Source organism: Hemicordylus capensis, chromosome 1 (assembly GCF_027244095.1).
Source record: "Hemicordylus capensis ecotype Gifberg chromosome 1, rHemCap1.1.pri, whole genome shotgun sequence".
Lineage (NCBI taxonomy): Eukaryota > Metazoa > Chordata > Lepidosauria > Squamata > Cordylidae > Hemicordylus > Hemicordylus capensis.
Genome location: NC_069657.1, coordinates 223614506 through 223640436, shown reverse-complemented (window position 1 = coordinate 223640436; position 25931 = coordinate 223614506). Strand labels below are relative to the sequence as shown.

General features: G+C 41.6%; 1 protein-coding gene across 6 annotated transcripts in view; it reads right to left on the bottom strand.

The window, feature by feature from the left end:
• Positions 1 to 25931, bottom strand: part of PARD3B (par-3 family cell polarity regulator beta) — a 734574-nt gene that overhangs the window by 38433 nt on the left and 670210 nt on the right. For 5 of the 6 annotated variants that reach the window (XM_053281579.1, XM_053281603.1, XM_053281561.1 and 2 more), the window contains one exon: positions 21877 to 21956. In XM_053281579.1, coding sequence (XP_053137554.1) covers positions 21877 to 21956 — 80 coding nt within the window. Of the gene's footprint in view, positions 1 to 19573; positions 19593 to 21876; positions 21957 to 25931 lie in introns of those variants that run through there. The other variant, XM_053281583.1, reaches the window with a different exon arrangement.

Sequence of the window (25931 nt, the reverse complement as noted above, 5' to 3'; positions counted from 1 at the left end):
TCAGAGGGGATTAACTGTTTTAAAACCAACATTTACCCAAGAGTCTCACAGGACTGCGTGCATTTAAGGCAAAATGAGGAGTGAAATGCTAGTAATGCGAGAATCACATTACTAATAGAGATGAAAGTTAGCAGTAAGTAAGAATTTTGTTAACCCACACAGAACCAGATGAAGTTTCATTTTAACTTTACTATAGGACATGTAAAGATTTTCAGCATAAGAACATAGTGCTGCTGTCATTACAGGCTCAAGTTTTTATTAATTCTTGTACCTTCTGTAAGGGCAAAGGCAAAAAGGTCAGTGTAGTGGAAAAACACAACACACATGCCTATTCAGAAACATATCATAACAAAGCACTTAGATTCAGGTTTGACTCAGCTGTTTCTCTGACAAAAGACTGTGCCTAATAGCTTTGGAATCATAGCATTTGTGAAACAGAAAGTTATCTTCTTACTAAACTTAAATGTTACATCAGCGCTTTTATCATGAGTCTCACTACTTAAAAATGCAGCTTTCAATTGGTCAGATATATCACTGCCCCTTCTGCTTTGACCCTGTAGTTCATAAATCTAAATTAAAAAAAACCCAAAAAACAGAAAGAATTTTTTTTGGAGGTATGTATGAGAAAATCTTATTATTACAAAAGTCTAATCTAATCTAGGGAAGACCAACTCTTGAAGTCCTGGCAGGACTACCATCATGTCAAGGGCCCTTTGCATGTTCCAATCCACACTGCCCATGCATGAGGTACCCTTCTCTTACCATCCCTGAGAGAAGGTGACAACCAGGCCCTGACACTAATTTCCTGAGCTCCATCGTTTTTTCATTTAGAAGATTAGTCCATCTACCTGTTTCATGCACACACACATATACGGTACACACATATGCTTCACCCTTCCCTATCCTGCTTTCTGTATTCATTTCCCACTCATGCATCTACTTCTATTCCTCTCTCTTCCACCCTTCTTTATTTTGTTTGGTACTGGGGAAAGTCTTATGTTTGGTGCTCCTCCTTTATGACCCATGTATGGGATTTTGCCACAATCTTCTCCTGCATTCCCTTCAGCAAGTGCCTCTCAGAGCTCTCTGGTCCCATCATGTTTATACAATTGTGGCATAGTATACTCACCACAAGATTTACCTCTGTCCACCTAATTTAAGATGCCCAGCAATAATATACAACTTGTCCCTAAAAGTGGCTTCTGTAACAGAGTATTGGGAAGTAGCCAAGCTGGGTGGGAATCCAGAAAATTATGAGCCAGTACCTTCATGGCACAGTGGAGCACGGGCGTAACTAGGGAAAATGGTGCCTAGGGCAAGCACTGAAATTGCGCCCCCCCCCCAAACATTTTAAACTGGTATAGCAGATCATCATACAATTACATATATGTTTAACCAAAAGAACAAACACCCTTTTGGCTTTTAAATCAGTGGAAGGCTGGGCTTTTGCAGAATCGAGTGTTAGAAGCACATCAAGCATACCCCCAAATACTTCACAAAGTTTCCTTTGTGAAATAGTGGAGGGTCTGCAGCATGGATTCTTAGTTGGCTCTAGGTCTAATCTTAAGAACTGAGTCTGAAACCTCCAATATGCTCCCCCCACTTCTTCTGGTACATCATTGTTTTACTTCTGATACATGTATATTGAGTCATAATGCTTATTTTTTGTTTTGTTCATGCATTTATGCTTTGTTTTATGTTACAATTTCAAAGTTAGAAAAACTATAAGAGGGCCATTTTAGAGAAGATATGCACTGCCTTAGTTGACAAAGAGAGCAATTAAAACTAAAATCCATGACTAAATCACCATTTTGTAGGAGTTCACAAAGGGAATGGTATAATCATGGTCACCATTGTTCCTAATATGGACTACATCAGCTTCCTGATTTTTTTTGCTTTAACCCCTGCTAACTGGGCAAAGGGGCACCTTTTTAACATGGTGATTTTCTTTATTTAGCAGGGGGAGAGTGGCCCTCTCCACCCCCAGCACTGTACTTCCAGTGACTGGTTGCTGGTGTCTGTCTGATGTTTCTGTTTAGATTGTGAGCCCTTTTGGACCAGGGATCCATCCTATTTATTATGTCTCTGTGTAAACCGCCCTAAGCCATGTTTGGAAGGGCGGTATAGAAACCAAATAAATAAATAATCAGAACTTGATTCCTCAAAGACTGGACATTCAATTATTTATCATTCCATCCTCCTCTCCTCCCCCCTGCTACACACACACACACACACACACACACACACTTGTTTGAAGCTATGAAAGCAGAGCCATGCCCTCGCTAGGCTTAAATAAGACAACCTGACACATTTCCAAAGTTTGCTCATTGTGGGCAGATTTTGATGCAAGGAAATGGCCAAATGGGAGCACATATTCTGCAGATCTAGCTTACAATCTCCCATCATATTTAGGATGGTTTGCTCTTTTAAGTTTTGCAAGTTCTTCTCTTTGGGTCTGGCTCCAGCAAAAATAAAAGAAGTGGCATTCAACAGCCTTTTATGGAGCAACTGCTGCTTTAAAATTCAGCTTGTTCCTTTCTAACATGTTTGCAACTCGGAGTACAGACAGACAGTCAACCCCTTGTGTCCCCACCCCCCCAGCGAGCACTTGCCATTTATTTCAGGCTGTGTTTGCTGCCTGAAAGCATCTATTCCCCTTTCTCTCCCTCCAGAGAGGGAAAGGAAGAACAGATGCTTTCACAGGCAGCAAGCACTGCCTGAAATTACGCCAAAGAGCCTGAGCAAGCTCTTCAGCATCATTTCAGGCGGTACTTGCCGCCTGAAAGCATCTATTCTTCCTTTCTCTCCCTCTCTGGAGGGAGAGAAAGGGGAATAGACACTTTCAGGCAGCAAACACCGCCTGAAATAATCAGCAAGTGCTCGCTGGGAGGGGGGCGATGGGCACCTCTCCGACAGTAGTTGGGGGGGGCAGGGCATGGCAAGCACTTTGCGCCCCCCAGAAATGGCATCCAGGGCATGTGCCCTGCCTGCCTCACCCTCGTTATGCCCCTGCAGTGGAGAAACAACTTGCCTAGTGAGCAAGAGGTTGCTGGTTTGAATCCCTGCTGCTATTTCCCCCAGACTATGGGAAACACCTATATTGGGCAGCAGCAATATAGGAAAGTGCTAAAAGGCATCATCTCACACTGCACGGGAGGAGGCAATGGTAAACCCCTCCTATATTCTACCAAATAACAACCACAGGGCTCTGTGTTTGCCAGGAGTTGACACTGACTTGAGGGCACAACTTTACTTTACCTTAACATCTGCTGTAGGTAAGCAGGTGGAAAACATTATATAATTATCAAATATATAGGAGAGCAAAGCTTGCTGAGGAAGAATCAGCCTGACTTCTGCAAAGGGAAGTCCTGTCTACCAACTCTTGGGAGTTCTTTGAGAGTGGCAACAAGCATGTAGAGGTGATCTGATAAACATTATACACTTGGACAGAGGCGTATCTAGGGAAAATAGCGCCTAGGGCAAACACTGAAATTGCGCCCCACTGTCCAAGCATCTGACACCCATCTTTCAGATAACTTTACCATAATATCAGCTCAAAAATACAAGTCAGGCTCGTTAATATTTTAATATTTCAAAACTATTTAGCAGTGCATGTAGCCAGACCAAAAAATGCTGGAAAACTACAAATTTCAGTATGCTGGGGCTCATGAAATACCCAAATACTATGTGGAGGTGTACTTGGGAAACTAAACAGAAGCGTCTGTCTAATTCTCTACTATGCATTGTAGCATCACCATTACATAAGTTTTAAAAATCAATGGAGAATTTGACTTTTCCCAGATACTCTGAAAATAATTAAAGGATATGCAGAGTAAACTGTGTAACTGCTTGGAATATATTCTACTATTTCAGAAAGACAGTTAAATTGAGAGAAAGAGAGCAAGAAACTCCCTGTGGGCCTTAATATCAAGGATTTCACACTGAGTCAAAGACAAACTCACCATTAATAGTCATATTAGCAAGACATCACATTTAACTCACTTATCACAAGAAGCAAAGTAAGAGCAAATGAATACAATCCTAGGTCATAAGCATTAGCTCAGTATTCACAAGCCCTGATTCTCTGTACATAGTGCCAATGTGAATATGTGTACAGTGTCTTATATTATATATTTTTAATTTTTTTTCACCTGTAGCCCCTTTGGGGGGGATTCCTAAAGGCTGTGTGGGGGATTTGCAAAGGTTCCCCCTCACCCTGCTGGCCTCTAGGGCCTCACAGGTACCATTTGAGCATGTGCGGTGGCCATTTTTAAAAATAATCTTTTTTAAAAATGGCCACTGAAAACAAAATGGCCACTGCGCATGCTCAAATGGCCTCTGCAAGGCCTGGCATGACCTAGGGCCTCACAGAGGCCATTTGAGCATGCATGGTGGCCATTTTGTTTTTGGCAGCCATTTTTAATTTTTTTTAATTTTACAAAATGGCGCCCCCTTCAAGTGGCACCCGGGGCACGTGCCCTGCCTTGCCTGCCCTGCCCTAGATACGCCCCTGCACTTGGACTTCCAAAAAGCAGTCAACTAAGTATTTTATCAAAGGTTCTTGGGTAAGCTTAGCAGTCATGGGGTAAAAATTATGGTTCCTTTGTGGACTGGTAATTAGTTAAATGAAAGGAAAAGAATAGTGGTAGTAAAATAGTCAGTTCTCACAGTGGAGTGAAGTAAGCGGTGTGGTTACCCAAGCACCCATATTGGGACATCTGATATTTAACTTGTCCAAAAATGATCTAGAATCGGGAGTAAGTGGTGAAACAGCTGCGTTTGCAGATGATATCACATTATTTAGATGGTGAAATCCCAAGTGGATTACAAAGAGCTCCAAAAGGATCTCTCCAAACTGGGTGAATGTGTAACAACATGGCAAATTAGGCTCAGTGTAATAAATGATTAACATTAGGGTTTAGAAGTCCTTATTTCACATATACAGTGAGGCGGTATGAACGGGAGATAACTAACTAAGAAAGAGATCTTCGCTGTGGTAGATAGCACAAGTACAATGTCAACTCTGTGTAGCAACTTTGTAAACGCAAATCTCATGCTAAGATTATTAGGATAGAAAAGGGACTAAAAAATAAAACTGATTTTATTGAAATGTCCTTATACAAATCCATGATGGGGCTACTTTTGAAATATACTATACAGTTCTAGTCTCCTCCATGTCAAAATAGATATCACAACTGCTAAGGCTGCAGAAAAGGGCAAACAAAATGATAAGAGGGCTGGAGTACCTTCCCTGTGAGGAAAGGCTAAGTATCTAGGGCCTTTTACTTAAGAGAAGAAGTGGATAATCTTGACTCTTCGACTGTTGCTGAACTGCAATTCCCATAATCCTCAGCCATAATAAACTGTAGTTCAACAACAGCTGGAGAACCAAGAATGCCTACCCCTACTTTAGAGAACAGACATCTAAGAGGTGAGAACAAAGACATTTTTCTCCCTTTCTCATAATAGTAAAACTTGGGGTCAAGCAATGAAATTGTCTCGCTTTTACCTCCAGGTTCAGAAGCAGATAATCACAATATCTAAGATTACAGAAAGCTTGAGTTTGAGACACCAGTGACTTACTTGTTAATTTCCAGCCAAAATTCAACAGCAAGTGTTCATAAACGCTCAGCTGTACAAAGCCGGAAAAAGTACTATCTTGGATTATCTCCACTTGTAACAGACCACAGTTTCTCACTTTCTCTTTTATTTATCATTTTTCTACACCGCCTGATATCTCTTTTAAAAGAAAGCTCAAGTTAACCTTCAAGAAACTCCATATTAAAAAGTGTGGTTTGGAAAGCAATACTAAGATATGCAGAAAGATGGTTTTAAGAAAATTGATACATGATGCTATCACTTGGAAAGCCAAGAAATGTACCTTTGGAATTGTATATTTAATTGAACATTCCTGTATAACCAAGGATCTGAGGGTGGCATACATGGGGATCATCCAGTGTTATCCTTACAACCCATAAGGTGGATTCAGTGGACCACATGACTAGTCCAAGGTCGGCAAGTTACTTTCATGGTAAACAGGGATCAGAGCCCAGCCCTCCCTGGTTCCAGTCCTCCAAGATTCCATCCACAGCACATCCACTGTCTCATCAACTAATTCCGTTCACTTGACCCCCATATTAGAGACTGGTTTTGACCTTCAAAGCCTTGCGGGGTTTCGCGCCTGTCTACCTACAGACCTGCCTCTCCCATCCAGTTACATCCCGTCCAGTCAGATAATCTCAGATGGCACATTTGTCGATCCCTGATTTCTGAGGTTCAGGGTGCTAGGACCCGTGAAAGGGCCATTTTGGTTGCTGCCCCACTTCTCTGGAACTCTCTTCCCCTTCAGATTGGTTTAGTGATTAAACCTTACTGATTTTTAAATCTCTGTTGAAGACTCTTCTTTTTCACCAGGCTTTTGTTTTTTTCATTTTTGTTAGTTAATTTAGTTTTTAATTTAGAATGTAATTTTAATGTTGTCTTGCTTTGCATGTTTTTGTACACTGCCCAGAGTCTTCGGAGTGGGCAGTATATTAAATGTTTCAAATAAATAAATAAATAAATAAATAAATAAATAAATACTCTTCAAACTAGTCAGCTGAGGTTCTAAATTTGCCCATCTCCTGGGTAATTTCAAAATCTGTATTTTATTTATTTTATTTTATTCAATTTCTATACCACCCTTCCAAAAACGTCTCAGGGTGTTTTTAAAATTTTAAAAATGCTGCAACTGCTTTCTGTAGCAAAATTCCTGGGTTGCTCTCAGTACATCACTTTGTTAATGTGAGTTCTATGGGGCAGTTTTTTAAAAAATGTGGCCTTTGTCTTTTAAAATTTGCATCCACTTATCTTCTCTCCCAGAGATTCTTAACCTCACCAAAACTGTTTTCTACTAAAATTTTTGTTTTCCTTCTTTCATTAATTATTTTGTTGTCCAAAATTTATTTTATTCCAGTACTTCTATGGTGAGTTGCAGAGAACCATACTACTCAGGTTAAATTAATCATTTAATTATTCTGTAATTTCACTATTTAAATACCTTTTTGGGAGACTGATTTTTCCTGGTTTCCCCACCAATAACCTCTGTTTATGGCTTGCTCTGAGCAGGAGTGGACTCATATTGACATATATAAAAGTACGCTTCACCCAAGACATATGCTTTATACAAATGTGTCACTTAAGGAACCATTTTAAAAATTTATCCCTTTTTCCTATTTACTCAGCTGTTTAGCTTTGAGAAACTAATGGACTTTTAACCATTCCATTTATGTTTTTTTTCCCCTAGGAAAGAGCTGAGGGTCTTCAGAGAACAACTGACAAAATCCAACCCTCTCTGCTCCTTTCTGATCTTAGTCTACATCTCCAAGTATTCTTCTGGGACAACTGGTTTTTTAAGGTTTCAGAGATTTTTATTCAGTTTTAAAGAAATGTCCTCATTGATACCAAGGGTCCCCTCCCACCCTCACCCCTCTGCTGAAGTTTCTTTAGTTACTCCCTTGGAGATTATAGATCTGGTTGGACAGCTGCACTCCATGACTTGATGCCTTGACCTTCTGACCTCCTTAACTTCCTAAAAAAGAATGCCTTTCAGTATAAAATACCTAATTTGGCTTTCAGAAAAAGCCACTTGTTAATTATAGGCTTTGTTCTACTTCACTTTAAGGAAGTACAAATTATTCCTCCTCATTATCAAAGTCAACCTTTTTGCTGTTTGTATTTATAACTCAATTTCCCCTTAAAAGTGACAGTCTTGCGAATTCAGATACAAACTCAGCCGGTAATACACACACACACACTCCTGCCCCCGCGCCATCCCTCTAATTTTACTCATTCCATGCATGCAAAGCAGATATTCTACTACGGAGCTACTACATGCGTCTCTCATCCAGGCACTACCACACCAAGACTTGCTTAGCTTCAGCAAGGTGTCTGTATTGTGTGGTTTTTTAGAGAAACATTTCCCACAGTGAATATAGTGGAGGGGAAAACAGCAGGATGCACAAGATGGAGGAATGATGTGGTGGGGAGTATATAGGTGAGGAAGCACAGTGATTCTCTGTCCGACTGCCAAAGCAAGATCTGGCCTTCTGAACAGATTTATCACCAACCACTTGATCTCAACCCTTGTGCACACAGTGCTCCACTCAGTGCTTTCCAAGTTGCACACAGAGGTCCCGAGTGGACAGCCTTCCTCTTTTGGCTCAATGGGGGTGGGTGGGGCGCTTTTTGCATGCAAAGTAGTTCCCACGGCTCAAGTGAGTGGGGAATTCTTTGCAAGCCTCAAAGCCCCCTATATCCAGGTGGAAAGCTGGATTATGGTTCTATTTCACCCTTCGGAATCAGATCTTGAAGCTATGATGCAAAAATAAGGATGAGACATTACTGGTTTAAAATAAAACTGCTTGAAATAATTCAAAGCTGTATTTTACTTCCCTTTAATTTTACTCATTCTTTAGTTTTGGCAGAACATACATACAGAGCAGACACAGCATCAAGTATGCCTTTAATTCATTGCCTTGGACATCACTTGTTGCAAATAGCTGTTCTCCTTCCACTGGCGGGTTGTTATCTTTTCCATTCTTTCCACAACAATGCTGAGTTACTAAGTTTTGTAATTATAATGAGTCTCTTATCAAAGACCTTTCCTGGCCCAATAGGCAGCTTCTCTTAAAAAGGAACTCCGACACTTTACATTCTCAGTTTAAAGGGTTATTCACACTTAAACACAGTTGATCTATCAGCCCTGATTGAATGAGATATCGAAATAAGATGGAAGATTCAGGGGACAAGTAGCTTCCTTAAGAGTAATTTATAATAAAATACTTTATTTGATATGAAACATTCTGTATAATGGATCTAAATGGAAAAACTATACTCATTCCTCAAAGTCAATGAGACAGATGGGTTTTCAATGAATCCAGAAACAGAACAATCTGTATCGCCCAGACAAAATCTAGGGAAAAGCTATTTCATTTGCACATTTTTCAAGTTAGTGACTGGGAGTCAGGCATTTCTGGGCTGACTTGGGGTAAACCATGATGTAGAAACACTTGATCAAAATTTCAGATTTGGTCATGAGAGCAATTGCTCATGTTTGTGTTCATGCCTTCATTTGCCTCATCATATTCTCGACTTGAGAGTCTTCCAATAAATCGTAGCATATATCTTTTCTGTAGAAAGGCAACATGAAGCCCACTCCCAAGTCTTTGGATACAAAACTTTCACATCTGTCTTACAACAAGTCTTAAGGAATGCCAATACTTATTTATCATCTAAAGGTATATGCTGCCCTTTGGTACTACTATTCCAGGGCAGCTAACATACAAATAAAACATATTAGTGAAACAATAATATAAAAATAGCACAAACATAAAATCACAGCCAGGGCAATAAAGAGCTAAATGTTCAATCCAAAATTAAAAGGCCTGAGGAAATAAGCAGGACTACACCTAGCAGTGGAAAGACATAAAAGAAGGCACCAGACAAGCCTCCATCAAGAGGCCTTCCACTATTACTTCTACTTATATACCACTTCTCAAAACATGTTTGCAAAGCGGTTTACATGGAAAAATAATTAAATAATACATAAGATGATTCCCTGTCCCCAAAGGCTCACAATCTAAAAAACATAAAGGGAGCCGTCACAGAGAAGGCCCTTTCGCTCACTGACACCCACCTTACCCAGCAAAGGGCATCTCAGTAATGATGTGGGAAGATTCATGTGGGAGGTGGCACTCTTCTAGGTATCTGGGGCCCATAATATATAGAGTTTTGAAGGGAAGTACCAACACGTTGAATTGTATTTGGACACAGACCAGCAATTCGTGAAGTTGTTTCAAAACTGGAGAGAGATATGTTCTCACTGGCCAGTCCCAGTTAGCAATCCATCAGTTGTATTTTGGACTAACTGAAATTTCCCAAACAGTTTCCAAAGGCAGCCCACATATAAAACATTGCAATAGTTTAATCTGGAGGTTTTCAAAGTATGGATAACTGTGTCCAGGCTCTCTCTTTTCAAAAGGAACAGTTACTATTTCTGTTGTGAGTTGTCACTATGCTCTTTTCATACATTTAAGCTTCATAGTCTCCCTCTCTTGGATTTCATGGGCATTTAACCCCACTTTGGAGATTCCCCATCACCCACTTTCTTCTCTATACCTATGCATACGCATACGCACACACACATATATATACTACACCTGCCAACGGAGGATAACATGTCACACTTCTGATGAAGTGGGCTTCATCAGCCATGAAAGTTTATAGTACAATAAATGTGTTAGTCTTTAAAAGTGCCACTCCACTAGACATTGTTGTTTAACAGTGCTTTCCCTCTGGAAGATCACGTGAGTAACTCTTTTAGTTCTTTGAGGGACAACTGCAGATATGATGAGTATATAACAAAAATATAAAATATGGCAATGACACAAAGCAAAAATTGGCTCATCAGCATTGTCAAGAAATTCTTTCTATATTACCTTTCTCAAGAAGTATCAAGAGACTTATCAGAGGCACTTGAGATGCAGGATTGGATGAAAGGAGAACCGCTCCTATGGTAGAGCGATAGAGCTGGGTATCATCAGTGTGTCAGTGGTACTAAAAGATAAGGGCATGATGCAGCCTGTGAACATAGAAAGACTGGCAGAGAGCCAAGAATAGGGATGGGAAGGATTCCCAACACACAGAGAGAGAAAATAGAGGAAGGGTGTTCCTCAGTGAATATCGAAACACTGATTGGACAGATGAGAACAGAACCAATTGAGGACAGAATCATGGAAGGCACAAAGAGAATCAAACAAAGGGCAGCATCAAGAGAGTCATCAAGACTAAGACTTCAAGAAAGTCAATATGTTGCTAAGAGACAAAGGCTTAACAGAGAGAGACCGATATAGAGCATTATGGTATGCCCAATACAATTAACAAAATGCCCTAATGCTAATAATGTAAGCAAACAAAAGTTAATAAATTAAGCTCTGGACATAGAAGGCTGCAATTCCACACCACAGCATGTGATTATATGGTCATCACAGCACTTGGTGTGAAGTCTTCAGATTCTTCCCCTTCAGCCTGGGAATGGGCAGTGTATTATTCATGGACAGCTCAATTTAATGAGTCCTATAGGTGAAACTCCTATATCGGGCAGCAGTGATATAGGAAGGTGTGGAAAGGCATCATCTTATACTGCATGGGAGATGGCAATGGTAAGCCACTTCTGTATTCTACCAAGAAAACTGTGGTTGCCAGGAGTCGACACCGACTCAACGGCACAACCAACCAACAGGTGCTGTTAGTAGGGGATGGGACAAAGCAATCCTTTGAGCTGGTTAAATCTATAAGCCCAGATATTGGTGAAAAGAGCATGACAGAGTCTTAGGTGTCCGTCTTCAATATGCAGAGGAACCCAAGATTCATTATCAGTAGAAGGATCAAAGGAAGGATGAGAGAGCTTTATCACATAATGAGCACCACAATTTTCAAGAGAGAAGTTACCCAGCATCCATCCTAAAGGGCAAGTTAGTCATGACTAAACACCTTTGAAACAAATGAGAGAAGTTAGTAGTGGCTAACTTAAGTTCCATTAACTGCATTGGAACCTAATCATGACTAATTTAAATCAGGATCGTGCCCAGTGACCTGAATATATATTCTTTAGCTATAGCTAAAGAAGACATAAAACAGTTAGTGGTCAGTTAGGTGATAAGAATGACACACACAGCACTATAACTGTTATTGTAAGTCTACATCTGCATGTAACCTTGGAAGGAAGGAAAAGTAATTGCAAACTCTGCAGCTTGTTTCAACCACAAGGGGAATATTCAAAACGGGAAGGTGACTGCAGAAGACAAATGCCTTCTACCGAGCAGATTAATTTTGCACAATAGCATGGGTGGACTGGTGTGTGTGTGTGTGTGTGTGTATGTGAGAGAGAGAGAGAGAAAGAGAAAGAGAAAGAGAGAGAAATGAACACACAAAAATCTAAAAGATCTCAGGGTGATTGTAGATACGAGTTAATGCATTATTCCAAGGTTTGGCCAGGACGCCGAATTTATGCAAATACAGCAGTTGGATTCTAATACTGACTCTCCACGTTGTCCCAAGTTGTTATTAATTTCCCTCCCCTAAATTACTGAAATAAATTATGTTGCAGGAAAGTCTTTGCTCCCTTGTGGCATTCACTAAACCTCTGTTATTTAGTGGCTTGGGAAAAACTGAGCAGCATGGCATATCCTGAATGTCAATGGCATGAGCTACCGCTACACAAACTATTTATCTAATATCAGTCTGGCTGTTCTCCTTTAAGGTCCATTTAAAACTTAAACGAGTTTCTGAAGATGAGAAGGTTACCCTGCATACCCCGCCACCCTCACTTTTCTCTCCTGCTCCAGAAATAATCTGTACAATCAACATTTTACTGGGTAGTTGTCCCAGTTTTATCCTGTGTCCTTTATGCTGCAAAATGTTGTTCTTGAATCAACACAAGGACGGAGAAGAATCGAAAGATTGATTTTTTAAGGATCAGCATTTCTTTCTAGAAAGGTGGCTGAGGCTCAGGAGATACATCATATTAATACCAATCAGTAAAGGTCTTAGTGACTGACCTCTACCTCTGGTTAAGAGTCTATTTCTGAGTCCAAAAGGAGAAAAAGGACAACTTTTCACATGTAACGAGATCAACACTTCTCTGACTTGGGGGATGCTCCTGGCAAAATTATACCTCACCTTAAAGGGCCTACAAAATGCAAAGGAAAGACAAGAAAGCAGCTGCCTCTGAGCAAACAGGCCAATTTCAACCAGGGAGCTCTTTTCTGATTTCACCAGTAAGATATACATTTGTCAAGAGAAATCTCTTTCATTTGAAGCATGTTTGTAATGAAACGTTAAAGTAGCTAGAGGTAGTTTTATTTGGGGGTGGAGGGAACCATCCAAATATGTTTACAGTACCTTACATTATAGCCAGGCTAAAGGTAAAGTGTGCCATCCTCAGAATAGAACTGCGGCTGGCAAGAATCAAGCTATTTTCTTTCTAAGTGGACTGGCTTTACTTCTCCGTTCAGCCGTGTTTCGCCTTAGAGCCCTAGAGCAACTGAGTGCAAAGAGCTCTATCTTTCCTGCAAATCCTCGACTTTTGCTTTTTACTCTTTTCCTTCCCTACTGGAGATTAAACAACACAATCTGGTACAAGAATGAGTATCCATCACTCCTGAGCCCTTGGGAAGACCTAAGATTTGACTTAGCAGAAACCTTCCCATCCAAGGTTGCCAAATAATGACTGTAAACTTCTATTAACATTAGATTTAAGTGGGGCGGGGGAGAGATAGGGAGAAGTGTCACGACTGAGCTGACTGATTCCTGGTTATTTTCCTTTACAGGTTTTCATAGCAGAGAACTCACGGAGGGCTGGAAGTGTGGTTCCATTAACTCTGTTGCTGATCTGAACACCACAGTTATTCAACAGCAACAAAGAAAAACTGAACGGAGACTCCCATGCAACATTACTGAACTAGAACTTATCAGAAAATTTGATTCTATTCATTTGGAACTTCGTCAAAACTAGGGTTCTTCCTTTATGGGTTAAATTAGGATAGAAACTTTATGGGTTAAATTAGGATAGCAAATATCCCATTATTCTTGTTGCAATTGGTCACCATATGTATCTTGTACACATTTGAGCTTTGCACAGAAAAGTCACAAGCTGTACCTCTTGCATTTAATGATATTATGTCCCATCTCTCTTTGTTGGTGGGTACTGCAGCACATTCAGGACCGTCAAGTGCATTGACACATGTATTTAAGGAAGTGTATCTTTCATAGGCCACCTTAAGTGGCGCAGCGGGGAAATGCTTGACTAACAAGCAGAAGGTTGCCAGTTACCCGCTGCTACTATATCGGGCAGCAGTGATATAGGAAGATGCTGAAAAGCATCATCTCATACTGCACGGGAAGAGGCAATGGTAAACCCCTCCTGTACTCTACCAAAGAAAATCACAGGGCTCTGTGGGTGCCAGGAGTCAAAACTGACTTGACGGCACACTTTACTTTACCTTTCACAGACACTTTGCTGTTTGCTGTGGGAAGCACTGGTGTATCTGCAGCAAATTGGATTCTCATGTAAAGTATGAAATGCCCCTTGAGTGCTTGCAATTGTTAATGCGGAGTCCTGTATCAGTGAAACAAATGACACAACCTAGGGCAAGGGTGTTGAAGGAACACATTCAAGTTCCCCTCCCCCTCCCATTTCTTCAGTAATTGGGAATTTATGGGATAAGCAATGTAATTCTCATTTACGCATGACCAGTAAAATTCAGTTTCTAACAAGAGCAGATGATGGGATGGTTGGGGGGTTGGGTAAGTATAAAGTAATGCTTTGTAGCTTAAAGAAAAACAATTGTTATCAAACCCAGGAATGTTTCAATAGTGCCTCTCTTTCCATCTCCTCTTAGTACACTTCTGGAGTTGAATAGATAAATATACTTTGACAGTAACCACAGATCCCTCCTGTCAGTTTCAGAGGGTTGCCAGTTTTTCTATTCTTCCCAGCCTGTACTGCTCCCTAGCATGGCTCCCAAGGGTTGCCAGGTAGCAGGAATTCACATACCTCTAATAATTTTTGTTAACATGCAGATGTCCAAGTAATCAGCCCCAGCTAAATCCAGGATGAAGGAAACATATAAAGTGCTGCAGAAAGTCAAACCAATGGACCATCTAGGCTGGAGCTGTCAGATTCAGAAATCGGTCCTTATCCTTCCAGAAACTAAGCTTAGGTAGGGATTTTATTTATTTTATTTTATTTTTTTACATTTTTATATCCCGCTCTTCCTCCAAGGAGCCCAGAGCGGTGTACTACATACTTGAGTTTCTCCTCACAACAACCCTGTGAAGTAGGTTAGGCTGAGAGAGAAGTGACTGAGAATGAAGTAACCACACAGCCTAAACTAAGCTGAAGGTCTCTATGAGATCAATCTACATCTGACAGTGCAGAGGCAGTCAGGGGCGTAGCAAGGCTGAAGTGGGCCCTGGGGCAAAAGATGAAGATGGACTCCGGCCTCTCCACCATCTTCTTCAGAGGCATGAGGGGGACAGCAAAGAGCAAGCTGTTACCCAGATGGCAGCCCCCACCCCCCAGGGGCCCAGGTTCATTTACCCCCCACCCTTGTTCCATGGTAGCTCGTCGTTGGGAGCAGTAACCCCCAGCCTTCAGTAAAATACAGGATGCAACCGTGTATATAAGATTGGTTTGCTGATTTGGTACAGAAGGTAGAGTTTCATATACTCTGATGTAAACTAGAGGCTGGTATATGCACCTTAATCTTCCAGCTGACAGAAATGGAGCAGAACTGAATCTCTTTACCCCCATACTGTAAATGCAAACCCTACGGAACATCTTGGTTGCTTTCTAGATACTTTCCAAATACCTCTACCAAATCCAGGTAAAACCGAGGTTTGGGAAAGAAGAATGAGAGATTAATGGCCTGGTTTAGATAGAGTCGATAAGGAAAGGAGATCTTTGTGCTCATGTGGACAGTTCAATGAAAGGCTACTGAATGTTCTGCAGAAGCAGCCGTCAAAGTAGTAAACAAGATGTTGAGATGGAAAAGAACTGAATGGAAAATAATATTGAAAAATCTCCAATGTCATATAAATCAATAGTACATGCACAGCTGGGTACTATATTCAGCTCTGATGATCTATTACTGAGCAGATGTGAAAGAAATAGAGGGAAATCGGAGATGAGATGGAAGACACAGCAGTGGTTAGAGACCTAGAAACTTGGACCTGAAGAGGGAAATTGATTGGAATAGATCTGTTATGGAGAGCTAGAAAAAGAATCGAGGATGCAATAAAAAGACCTTGGAAGGAAGGAAAGATTGAGGCTGATGGAGTATATTGGGCACTACCTTTTAAGCTGCTGCTTTACAAAATGCAGGATGTTGTTATAAATAAATAACCAAACATTGCAATTTGCTGCTCATATGGACAAATGCAGGCAAGACTTTAGTAAGATTGAAATGGATCTTGAAAATATCCCATTACCAGAGGTATGAGGAACATCTGCAGGGAGCGGAACAGTGCTTTTAAGTAAGATCGTTCTTCTGATATTACATTAGCAAATTATGGTCCACATTAGTCAGATCTGAGTTAAATAGAGTGCTTCAATGTAAATCCCCCTTTAAACAACAGAGTACTATTTGAAGTACCAATGTATATTAAAGTGTGGGAAAACCTTTCCTATAAAAGATATCCAATTATATCCAGATATTTTAGCTTTAAACACCTTGATCAACTAGGTGAAAACAATCCAAGGTAACATAATGCAAAATAAAATGTACAATAAAATATTGATACAATACATATAGAAGTAAAATAACTCCTTGTATAGGCACTACTACGAAACAAATAAAGAAATCATGGCTTCACTTCTGAAATATAACTATGTATCACTCCAGTATCCACTTTTCAAAAGGAGCCACCTTTATTGGGATGCTATAACCTTAACTCTGTGCATGATGGATGATACGAACACAGTGCCTTCAGAGCTCATCCATTTCCAGTAAAAGATGTTGCCAGGATCACTGAAAAAAGAATGATGTCCCTCAAAGTATGACGAATTCTGCATGCACCCTAGCGTTTAGGAGAGGCCAGAACTGCCTTCAGTGCTTATTTTGTTAGGATAATCAAGAAATTCACCAAAGTATCTTAAATGGCAAGCCATCCTTTTCAAGGTCTTGCAAGTATGAAGTACAAATTAAAAAGGCACTTAAACTGGCTGATTTCTTTTGGTGGACATGCTTTATTCTATAGGAGGAGTTCCATGCCAAATGGAAATATCCACCCCTCCCCCCGCGACACAGACAGTACATTTTTTACTCAGGATCTGGATGGAGCTCCAAAGCAAGTGGTGACTGATTGTGGAGGATTACTTGGAGTGAAGCAATAGGCATCTATAGCTCTGTCTCCTATTATAGAACTTTATTATTACTATTATTTATTTACACAGTCAGACAGGTGTTATTGACTGGTTTGTTTTATCCAGACATCGAGTCCTTCCCAAGGACCTGGGATGGCTGAATTTTATTATCAATGTTGTTGCTGTTGTTATAGATATCGTCGCAAAATATAGGCTGTTCCCAGTAAAGTTGCTTTTTGTAATTGGCTGATGGTGATTTCTGTGGCCCCTATGGTGTTGAGGTGCTCTTCAAGGTCTTTTGGAACTGTACCCAGGGCGCCAATGACCACTGGGATTATTTTGGTCTTTTTCTGCAACAGCCTTTCAATTTCAATTTGTAGATCTTTGTATTTGGTGATTTTTTCTATTTCTTTTTCTTCTATTCTGCTATCCCCTGGTATTGCTATGTCGATTATTTTCACCTGTTTTTCTTTCTTCTCGACTACAGTTATATCTGGTGTATTGTGTGGCAGATGTTTATCTGTTTGTAGTCGGAAGTCCCATCATATTTTTGCATCTTTATTTTCATTGCATCTTCATTATTCATTTTCATCTTCATTTGCATCTTCTTCATCATCATCATCATCATCATCATCATTATTATTATTATTATTAATTTTACATTTATATCCCGCTCTTCCTCCAAGGAGCCTCGAGAAGTATACTACATACTTGAGTTTCTCTTCACAACAACCCTGTGAAGTAGGTTAGGCTGAGAGAGAAGTGACTGGCCCAGAGTCACCCAGCAAGTATCATGGCTGAATGGGGATTTGAACTAGGGGTGTACACAGAACCGCACAGCTGTGGTCCGGCACTGTGGAGGGGGTTCCTTTAAGGGCAGGGAGGGTTTACTTAACCCTCCCGCCACTTTGCCCCCTCCAGCGCTCGTATTTACTGTAGAAATTGGGGTGGCAGGATACCTCCCTGCTGCCCCTTGCCCCTCCGCAATGCAAAAGGCTCCGGCAAGCCTTTTGCGCACGCACACGTCCCGTGCAAGCTTTATGTCTCCCCGACGCCAGAGGCCCGGTCCACCCACTGGCAGGGTCTGAGGCCAGGTAGACCGGGCCTCCGGCATCAGGGAGACGTAAAGCTTGCGCGCGTTGTGCGCGTGTGCAAAAGGCTTGCCGGAGCCTTTTGCATTACGGAGGGGCAAGGGGCGGCAGGGAGGTATCCTGCCGCCCCAATTTCTACAGTAAATACGAGTGCTGGCGGGGGCAAAGTGGTGGGAGGACTAAGTAAACCCTCCCTGTCCTTAAAGGCACCCCCTCCACCCGGACCGAACCGGCCAGGTCCGAACTGGTCCGGACGGTCCGGAGGCCTTTACAATGGCCTCCGGACTGGTCTGGACCCATCCCTAATTTGAACTTGTGTCTTCCCGGTCCTAGTCCAGCACTCTAACCACTATACCACGCTGGCTCTGGCTTTATTTATTTTCTTTGACATATTTATATACCGCCCAAAATGCAAGTCTGAGTAAATGTACATTATTTGACATACAAGTAAGGAACTGTTCAAACTTTGGCAAGTGATGACAATCTCAAATGAATGTAAAGTATAACTGTTCTCACAATCATGACAAACCTGGTTAGTTAACCTAGTTAGTTAACCAGGATTGCTGAGTCCCACAAAGCTGGTTCTGAGAATGCATATTTCTCGGGCAATCTTGGTCAAACTGCATTTAAATGGCAAACTGCATTTAACTGATCCTCGCTATCTATCTTGATAAAATGCAGTTAAACCACAGTGATTTGACCAGGACTGCATGGGAAATCTCACAACCAACACTGGTGGGCTCAACAATCCTAGTTAACTCTTTAACCAAGATTGACATTATTATGAGAACGCAGCCAATATCTGATAATATATATTTCCCCACTTTTGCACATACAGCAGTCACCACTGGTGTATGTTCAACTGTCCACCATCACATTTAGATGACTGTCAGTATTCACTGATGAATATTGTCAGTCTAGGCCATATTGAGTTCTTAAACATTTACAACAACATTTGCAATATTGAGTTTTTATACATTTACAACATTTGTCTGGGATTCTGGTCATGCACAAAACTTTGGACATTCGTTGTAATGTATGCAAAGTGGTTTACTGGCCTTTTGCAAAGATAGGCCTTCTTTCCACAGACAATGGGTGAAAGTATTACCAACACAGCCTGTATTATAAGGTATTTAATACTTCATCTTATCAGTACTGAATATTGATAAGCACCTTAGCTTCAACATGGCCCTACAGCTGGGCTGCCATGGATTTTTCCAATTATCTTCAACTAAAGTGGAAGGGTTGAAACAGAATGGGTTCTGTGCATGGAAAGACGGGTGTCTCTCTCACCTCACTAAAGGGGCGTGCATATTTTCAATAAATGCACTACCTCTACATTATTAATGCTATGCACCTAGGACATTCGTTTGAAATGGCAGGTAGTAACATTTAGATTTCTACAGGAGATTAATCTAAAAGTATACCACTGTCAAAAATATAAGTGGTGATTACATCACATAATGCTGCTGTACTTCTGTGGGTCTTGGTTTGGACAAAGTACTACAAGGTCTTTGAGCAGCATCAGGAATATTACACCAACTTAAAGCTGCTGTCCCCCTTCTTCCTTTTCCTATCTTTATTTCTGTAGTCATCTTGAATACATAAAGTACAAATTAAAAAGCACTACTTACACAAGTAAAGTACAAATTAAAAATACAAATTAAAAAGGCACACAAGTTAGGGTTGTCATATTTTTCAGAACTCTCTTTGCTCTTACTTTCCTTTCCAACATTGCTAATGTTTGCATACTGCTTTATGACCTGTACCAAAGCATGATAGCCTGACATAATCCCTGGAAGTCTTTCTGCTTTGCCATGCCTCACTGATTCCTAGCCAAAATCACTCTATAATTCAAGGTTTCCTAAAGGAGGGATGCCTGCCCACCATGATGGGGCTTAAGGAGATGGCAGCAGAGGAGGCGAGGAAGGAAAATTGATTAGACCAAATTGCAGCTGACTCTCCCCCAACTATGGATCTGACTGTATGCAGACTAGATATTTTCAGATAACAGGAGGCTGTACTATAGAACTGTTGTTGCTCAACCCATTGCTGGACACACACATACATTTGCTGTATACCACCATGGTCTGCCCAACTCGTTTGGTTTGTTATCATATTTCAAAAGTTTGTCATGTTTCAAGGCTTTCTGGGAAAATAGAAGCAACCCCACGGATCAGATGTATGGCTATAATGTTGGGAATTCTCTCCGGTAAGAGATACCCTTCTATTACAGCAGAGTGCACTCAGGTACAACACAGCGGAGTCTGCCTAGGCATGCGTGTATGCTGAGAGTAAAAGAAACTTGGAGCCAGTTCATAGTTTCAAGTCAATATAAGGAAGTTTTATTGATAAACTCCATTCTAGATAGTAAAGTGGAGAGATAAGATAATCTAGCTAGCTAGCTAGCTGGATGCAGAGGGATGCATTCTGCATCTCTGCACACATGGTGCAGGGAGAGAGGAGCATGGGTGTTGCAAGGGAGAAGAAAGGGAAAGAGGATGTCGCAAGGCAAGCAGGAAGGAAGTCCCTGAGAGTAGCAATCTACATATCAAAGGGATAGTGTCAGAGCAGTAGAGAAGGGATAACCAATGTCTTGACCCCTCTAGCCCTCTGACTCACTAGTCTGTCCCCCTCTGTCATTGAGACATGAGACAGTGCAGAGTCCTTCACTCCCAACATATAATACACGGCTTTAAGGATCAACATCCCCTATGCCCAGAGAATGTTTGGAATGCATTTTTTAATATGTGAAAGGACAGGGTGCTCATGTAACCTTTAAGAAGATAAACAACTACAAGGTTTACTTTTGGAATGTAACTGACTAGACTAGATTTTGTTTGTGATCTGGTCCAGTCAATTCACAATTCTTTTGAATTCTATGGGATGAGGGGGAGAGGCTAAAATTAGAAAGACAGAGTGAATGAATATTCTCATCTGCACTGTTTGCATTGAGCCTCTCCTTCACATTTCTACTGTTATCCAATTGCCACGCTGGATCAGGTCTAGTGCCATGGTAGCAATACAGAGAAACTGCTATGGTTCCACAGACATGGATTTTCAGTATAGACTATGGACGGCAGTGACAACTTTGAAATGGAATACAAGGCCCTGAACAGAGAGGTTTTATTAGTAGAGTGTTCAAGCCAACAGGGGGCAGATGTCCATTCTACAGGCTCAAATGGTGGGGCTCACATATGGCCCTGAGAGATTAAAAAGAGTCTTAAAAATGACCGAAAACTATAAGAAAGAAAATGAAAAGCTCGTACTGTTCTCACTTTCAGTGATATTTCTGTTCTCACTTTCAGTGATATAACTGTTCGCACTTTCAGTGATATTTGGACACAGAGCACAATTCATGCATTGGATGAAATACGTGAGAATCAGGTTTTCTTCAGTTAGCTCTACAGCCATGAACTTAGCTGTGACTGCTGTACTGGGAACTCTTCACAGCAGCGTTATGTCATTGCTAGCTATGATTTTATCACCGCAAACTCTGTCTGAGTTAGGCTCTAAGACCTGCTATAATTCTCACCGAATAAGCTTCCTCAATGTCATGTTCTTCCCCTGCAGATCATGACTCTTGCTGACAAGTTCATTGAGAGAGACTTTATTCCACCCCCCCACAAAAAATGGCTGCCTAAATTATTAACACAGCTATAAAGATGGCACTAAATCATCAGCAGAATGGCAGCATGACAAAAACTGCAACATAATATCTCATTTCTTTGCCAGATGTCTGTTCGATGCAGATTTTGCTAAACAGCGCAATAGCAGGGAAAATCTCTCTGTCTGTGGAAGAGGTGTGTGTGTGTGTGTGTGTGTGTGTGTGTTCTCACACGACTGAGAACGTGAGCATAAATTTAAAATAAAACATACCTGGGTAAGGAGGCATATTGTCTTTCTATTCCTTCAAACTGGAGATGGTGTGAAGTCCCATCTGGACCTTTTCCAGACACCTGTGGAGAACAACATAATTAGAGATAAAGATCAATTATGCAACCCAGTGACTGACAATGTTTCTCAAAATGATAATCAGAGAACAAATGATGCTCCAGCATGCCAAAATCAACAAAAGAGAAATGCCGAGGCTCAAGAGGAATCCACACTCAATCTCACCACCGTTAATAAGGTTTCCCCCCCCTTATATAGAGGGTGGTATACATTTGAAGAGAACATAGGGCTATTGAAAAGAAACAGACTGTATGTGTGTGTACACACACACACACACACACACACACACACACACACACTGAAGTGAAAATAATCCTGGGTGCAAAATGGATCACCGTCTGCTTGTGGGTCATGTTTAGACTTAAACCATGAGAGCTGTATTTGAATCCTGGTTCAGCCCATGTAAGTGTGTAAATTTCTCAGCCTATAACATAGGAATATTACTCTGGTTTGTTAAGAAGGGGAAGACGTTAAAGACTGTAAAACACTTTGCAGTCAAAAAGTGCTAAAGGACTGAAAAGCAAAAATACGAATGCATCCCCATATGCTTGCTAGTGCTTGAAGTCTTTGCTATTATTTTAAAAGCCTGCTACAACCTGTAGTCCTTTCTTTCCCTCCTCCTCAACATATCCAAGACATTGCAAAACAAGCAAAGCCTTGAGTGCATTTATCATGCATCCTTATGGCCACCTTAGCTGCTTACAGAGTGTAATTCTACCAAGAACCTGCAAAAAGTGCTGATTGCTGAATCAGATGCTAAATCCACAAGGATCTTCCCAGTTTTTTGGCAGCAATGCAGCTCAGGCGTAGAACATGTGCTTTGCATACAGAAGGACCCAGCTTTAACCCCTGGTATCTCCAGACAGGGCTGGGCAAGACTCATGCTGCCAGTCAGTGTAGACAATGCTGAGCTTAATGGACTAATCATTTGTCTCAGTATAAAGCAGTATAATTTGTCTCAGTATAATCATTTGTCTCAGTATAAACCCTATGGTTCAGTTCAAATACCATGCCAAATTGTGGTTTGTAGGGTGAACTAAATAGTTTAAAACAGGATTTCCTAACCCTGGGCCCCCAGATGTTGTTGGACTACAACTCCCATCATGGCTTTTGTGGCTGAGGATGATGGGAGTTGTAGTCCAACAACATCTAGGGTAAGAAACCCTGGTTTGGAAGTCAAACCATGGTTAGAGCTTCTAAACAAAGGCATCACTCACAACAAACAATGGTTTGAAACCATGGTTTGAAGGAAACACTTAAACCATTGTTTCCTGTTTCAGATATGATGGGAAACTGTGATTTAGCAAACCAGGATGTTTGCACCTAGCTGGGTTTACAAGGGGAGGATTAAAGTGAGAAGAGAGTGCATGGATTCATCCTGGCTAATTCATGAACCATAGATGGTTAAGACTGTCTGAACAGGACCAATCGGGCAAGCCATGCCTTATTGTTGTATGTCACTTTCCACATGCTCAGTACCCCTGAATTTATGGTGCAGTGATCTCTGGAGATAGAACTATGGCTGCAATGTCAGTAGTATTAATTATTATAACAATTATACCAGTTGCAGGGAAGTAACAGCAGGAGAGAGGGCATGCCCTCAACTCCTGCCTGTGGCTTCCAGCGGCATCTGGTGGGCCACTGTGCGAAACAGGATGCTGGACTAGATGAGCCCTGGGCCTGAACCAATAGGGCTGTTCTTATGTTCTTACAATACTAGCTGGCCCAGAAGCAGACTATCTGCAGCTCTAGTTCTCCCCCCCAGAGGCGTAACTAGGGAAAACGGCGCCCGGGGCAAGCATTGAAATGGTGCCCCCCCGCGCCCCCCACCCCCCCAACATACTACATTATACTTAGGTTTTTCCTCACAAGCGCCTGCCGCTGCCGCAAGCCAGGCCACTGACTGGCCGCCAGGCGCCAGCAAAGCAATGGGGGGGGCACGGGTGGCGGGGAAGGGACCGCTCATGGGGGAGGGGGCACCGACGCACTCCCTTGACTGCTGCAGCGCTGCTGCACTGAGCAGGAAACATTTGTATTAACAAAAAATAAAAAATAATTTTTTTTTTGGTCATGGCGTCGCCCCCCATGTGACCAGAAAAGATGGCGCCCGGGGCACGTGCCCCCCCTGCCCCCCCTATAGTTACGCCTCTGCTCCCCCCTCCCTCTTGGCTTTCCCCCCATTCTCAGCCCCCCCCGGCCACCACCGCTTTATCTCCTGCCGCTGCTGTTTTCTCCCCCCGCCACTGTTTTCTCCCTCCTGCCGCTACCACTTTCTTCCCCCCGCTGCTGCTGTTTTCTTTCCCCCACTGCCGTTTTCTCTGTCTGCCGCCGCTTTCTTCTCCCCCTCCCAGCAGCTCGCTTGCAAACACTCACGTGAGCTGCCGCACATGGGATTAACGATGGGTACATCTTAGAGAATTATTTATGTAGATAGATAGATAGATCGATAGATCGATAGATCGATAGATAGATAGTTGACAATTAGCTAGCACATAACATGGCATGCAAATCCAACTATCTATAGTTTCTGATTATAATTTACTGGATACTAAGCAGAGTGTCAGTTCAGACATGAGGCCAAATGACAATTAAGTTTCCTCAATGATGTCCTGGCTTGATGTCTGAAATGAGCCAATGTCTGCTGATGGTTCAACACACCAATTGTCATCTTCAGAGAAAACAATTCTTTTTAGGAGTTGTGATGACTGTATTTCCCATTTCTTACATTAGTTTGTAGCTGTATCCTGGCACTGTCAGAATCAGCAGTTTTATACAGCAATATACAAAGAGGCCATTTAAAACCTTTGCTTGCATCCCCTGCTCTGCCCCATTGCAGATTAATGGAAGAAGGGAGGATAGAATGTCTTTTCAAAATACTGTTAGCAATTTATTTAGAATGAAAGCCAGGATAAATCACACCAGTCTTTCTGCAAACTGATTTTTATACTATGTTTGTTTCCTCTGACTATAGAATACATAATGCACACACAATCTAAAATTAACATGTCTCTCATGTTCTACAGGTTAGACAACACTTCTACCAGGCTTAAAATTTATGCACAATATGTTGGTGTTGGAGAGATTTGAAATCTGCTGTGATGGAAAGGCTGTGCAATGAGCTGCAGGAAGGGTTATTACAGTTATGCAACACTTTCATGTACAATCTCTCTTGGGCACATCCACTGGAAGAGAGAGAGAGAGAGAGCGAGAGAGAGAGAGAGCATGCGTGCAAGCCAACCTTTATATTATTAGATAAAAGCTATACTGCTCAAATTGTGGGTCAAACCCATGTGGAGAGGCAAGAGAGATCTGAAGGGAATGGGGCCTGAAGGTCCAGGGAGGGAGAAGATCTTATATCAGAAAGAGGTACTTTCCTCCCAGCCACAAAAATTTGGCATTACAGCCAAGGAACTAGCCTACCGTTTAACAACCCAGAAGGTTGCAGAGAGCCTGGAACCCTATGGGAGCTTCCGGGCACAACCCGCTCTTGGCCACGCTGGTGCCCCCCACATGGAGTTGTAACTAAGGCTGCTGAAATTCCCCATTATTCCCTATGGGGAATAGCTTAAAGATGCATCAACTTCAATTTTTTTAAAATCACCCCTTTGCCCAATTTCTTTGAAATTTGTCACTTCCACCCATTGGGCACCACCCCCCAACCCACTCTGGCCACAAAATGAAGGTCTGAATCCCTGAAAATTTTCAGGTCCAAATCCGGGTGATTTGTTTTGTACCCAAATCTGGGCAATTGAACACCAGGGTGATCTGTTCTGTCTACAAATTGCCCAAATCAGCCAGATTTGGGTATGAATCATTTTGTGCCTGAATTGATTTGCACATCCCTAGAACTTGGTTTTCATTTCTTAACTGTATATGTGTATAAATGCTATCTTTATGCTTTTCTCTCCCCCCCCCTTATTCTTTCTGTGCCCTCTACTCCCTCATTTTTCCACATTACCTCCTTTTAAAAATGTCTCTTT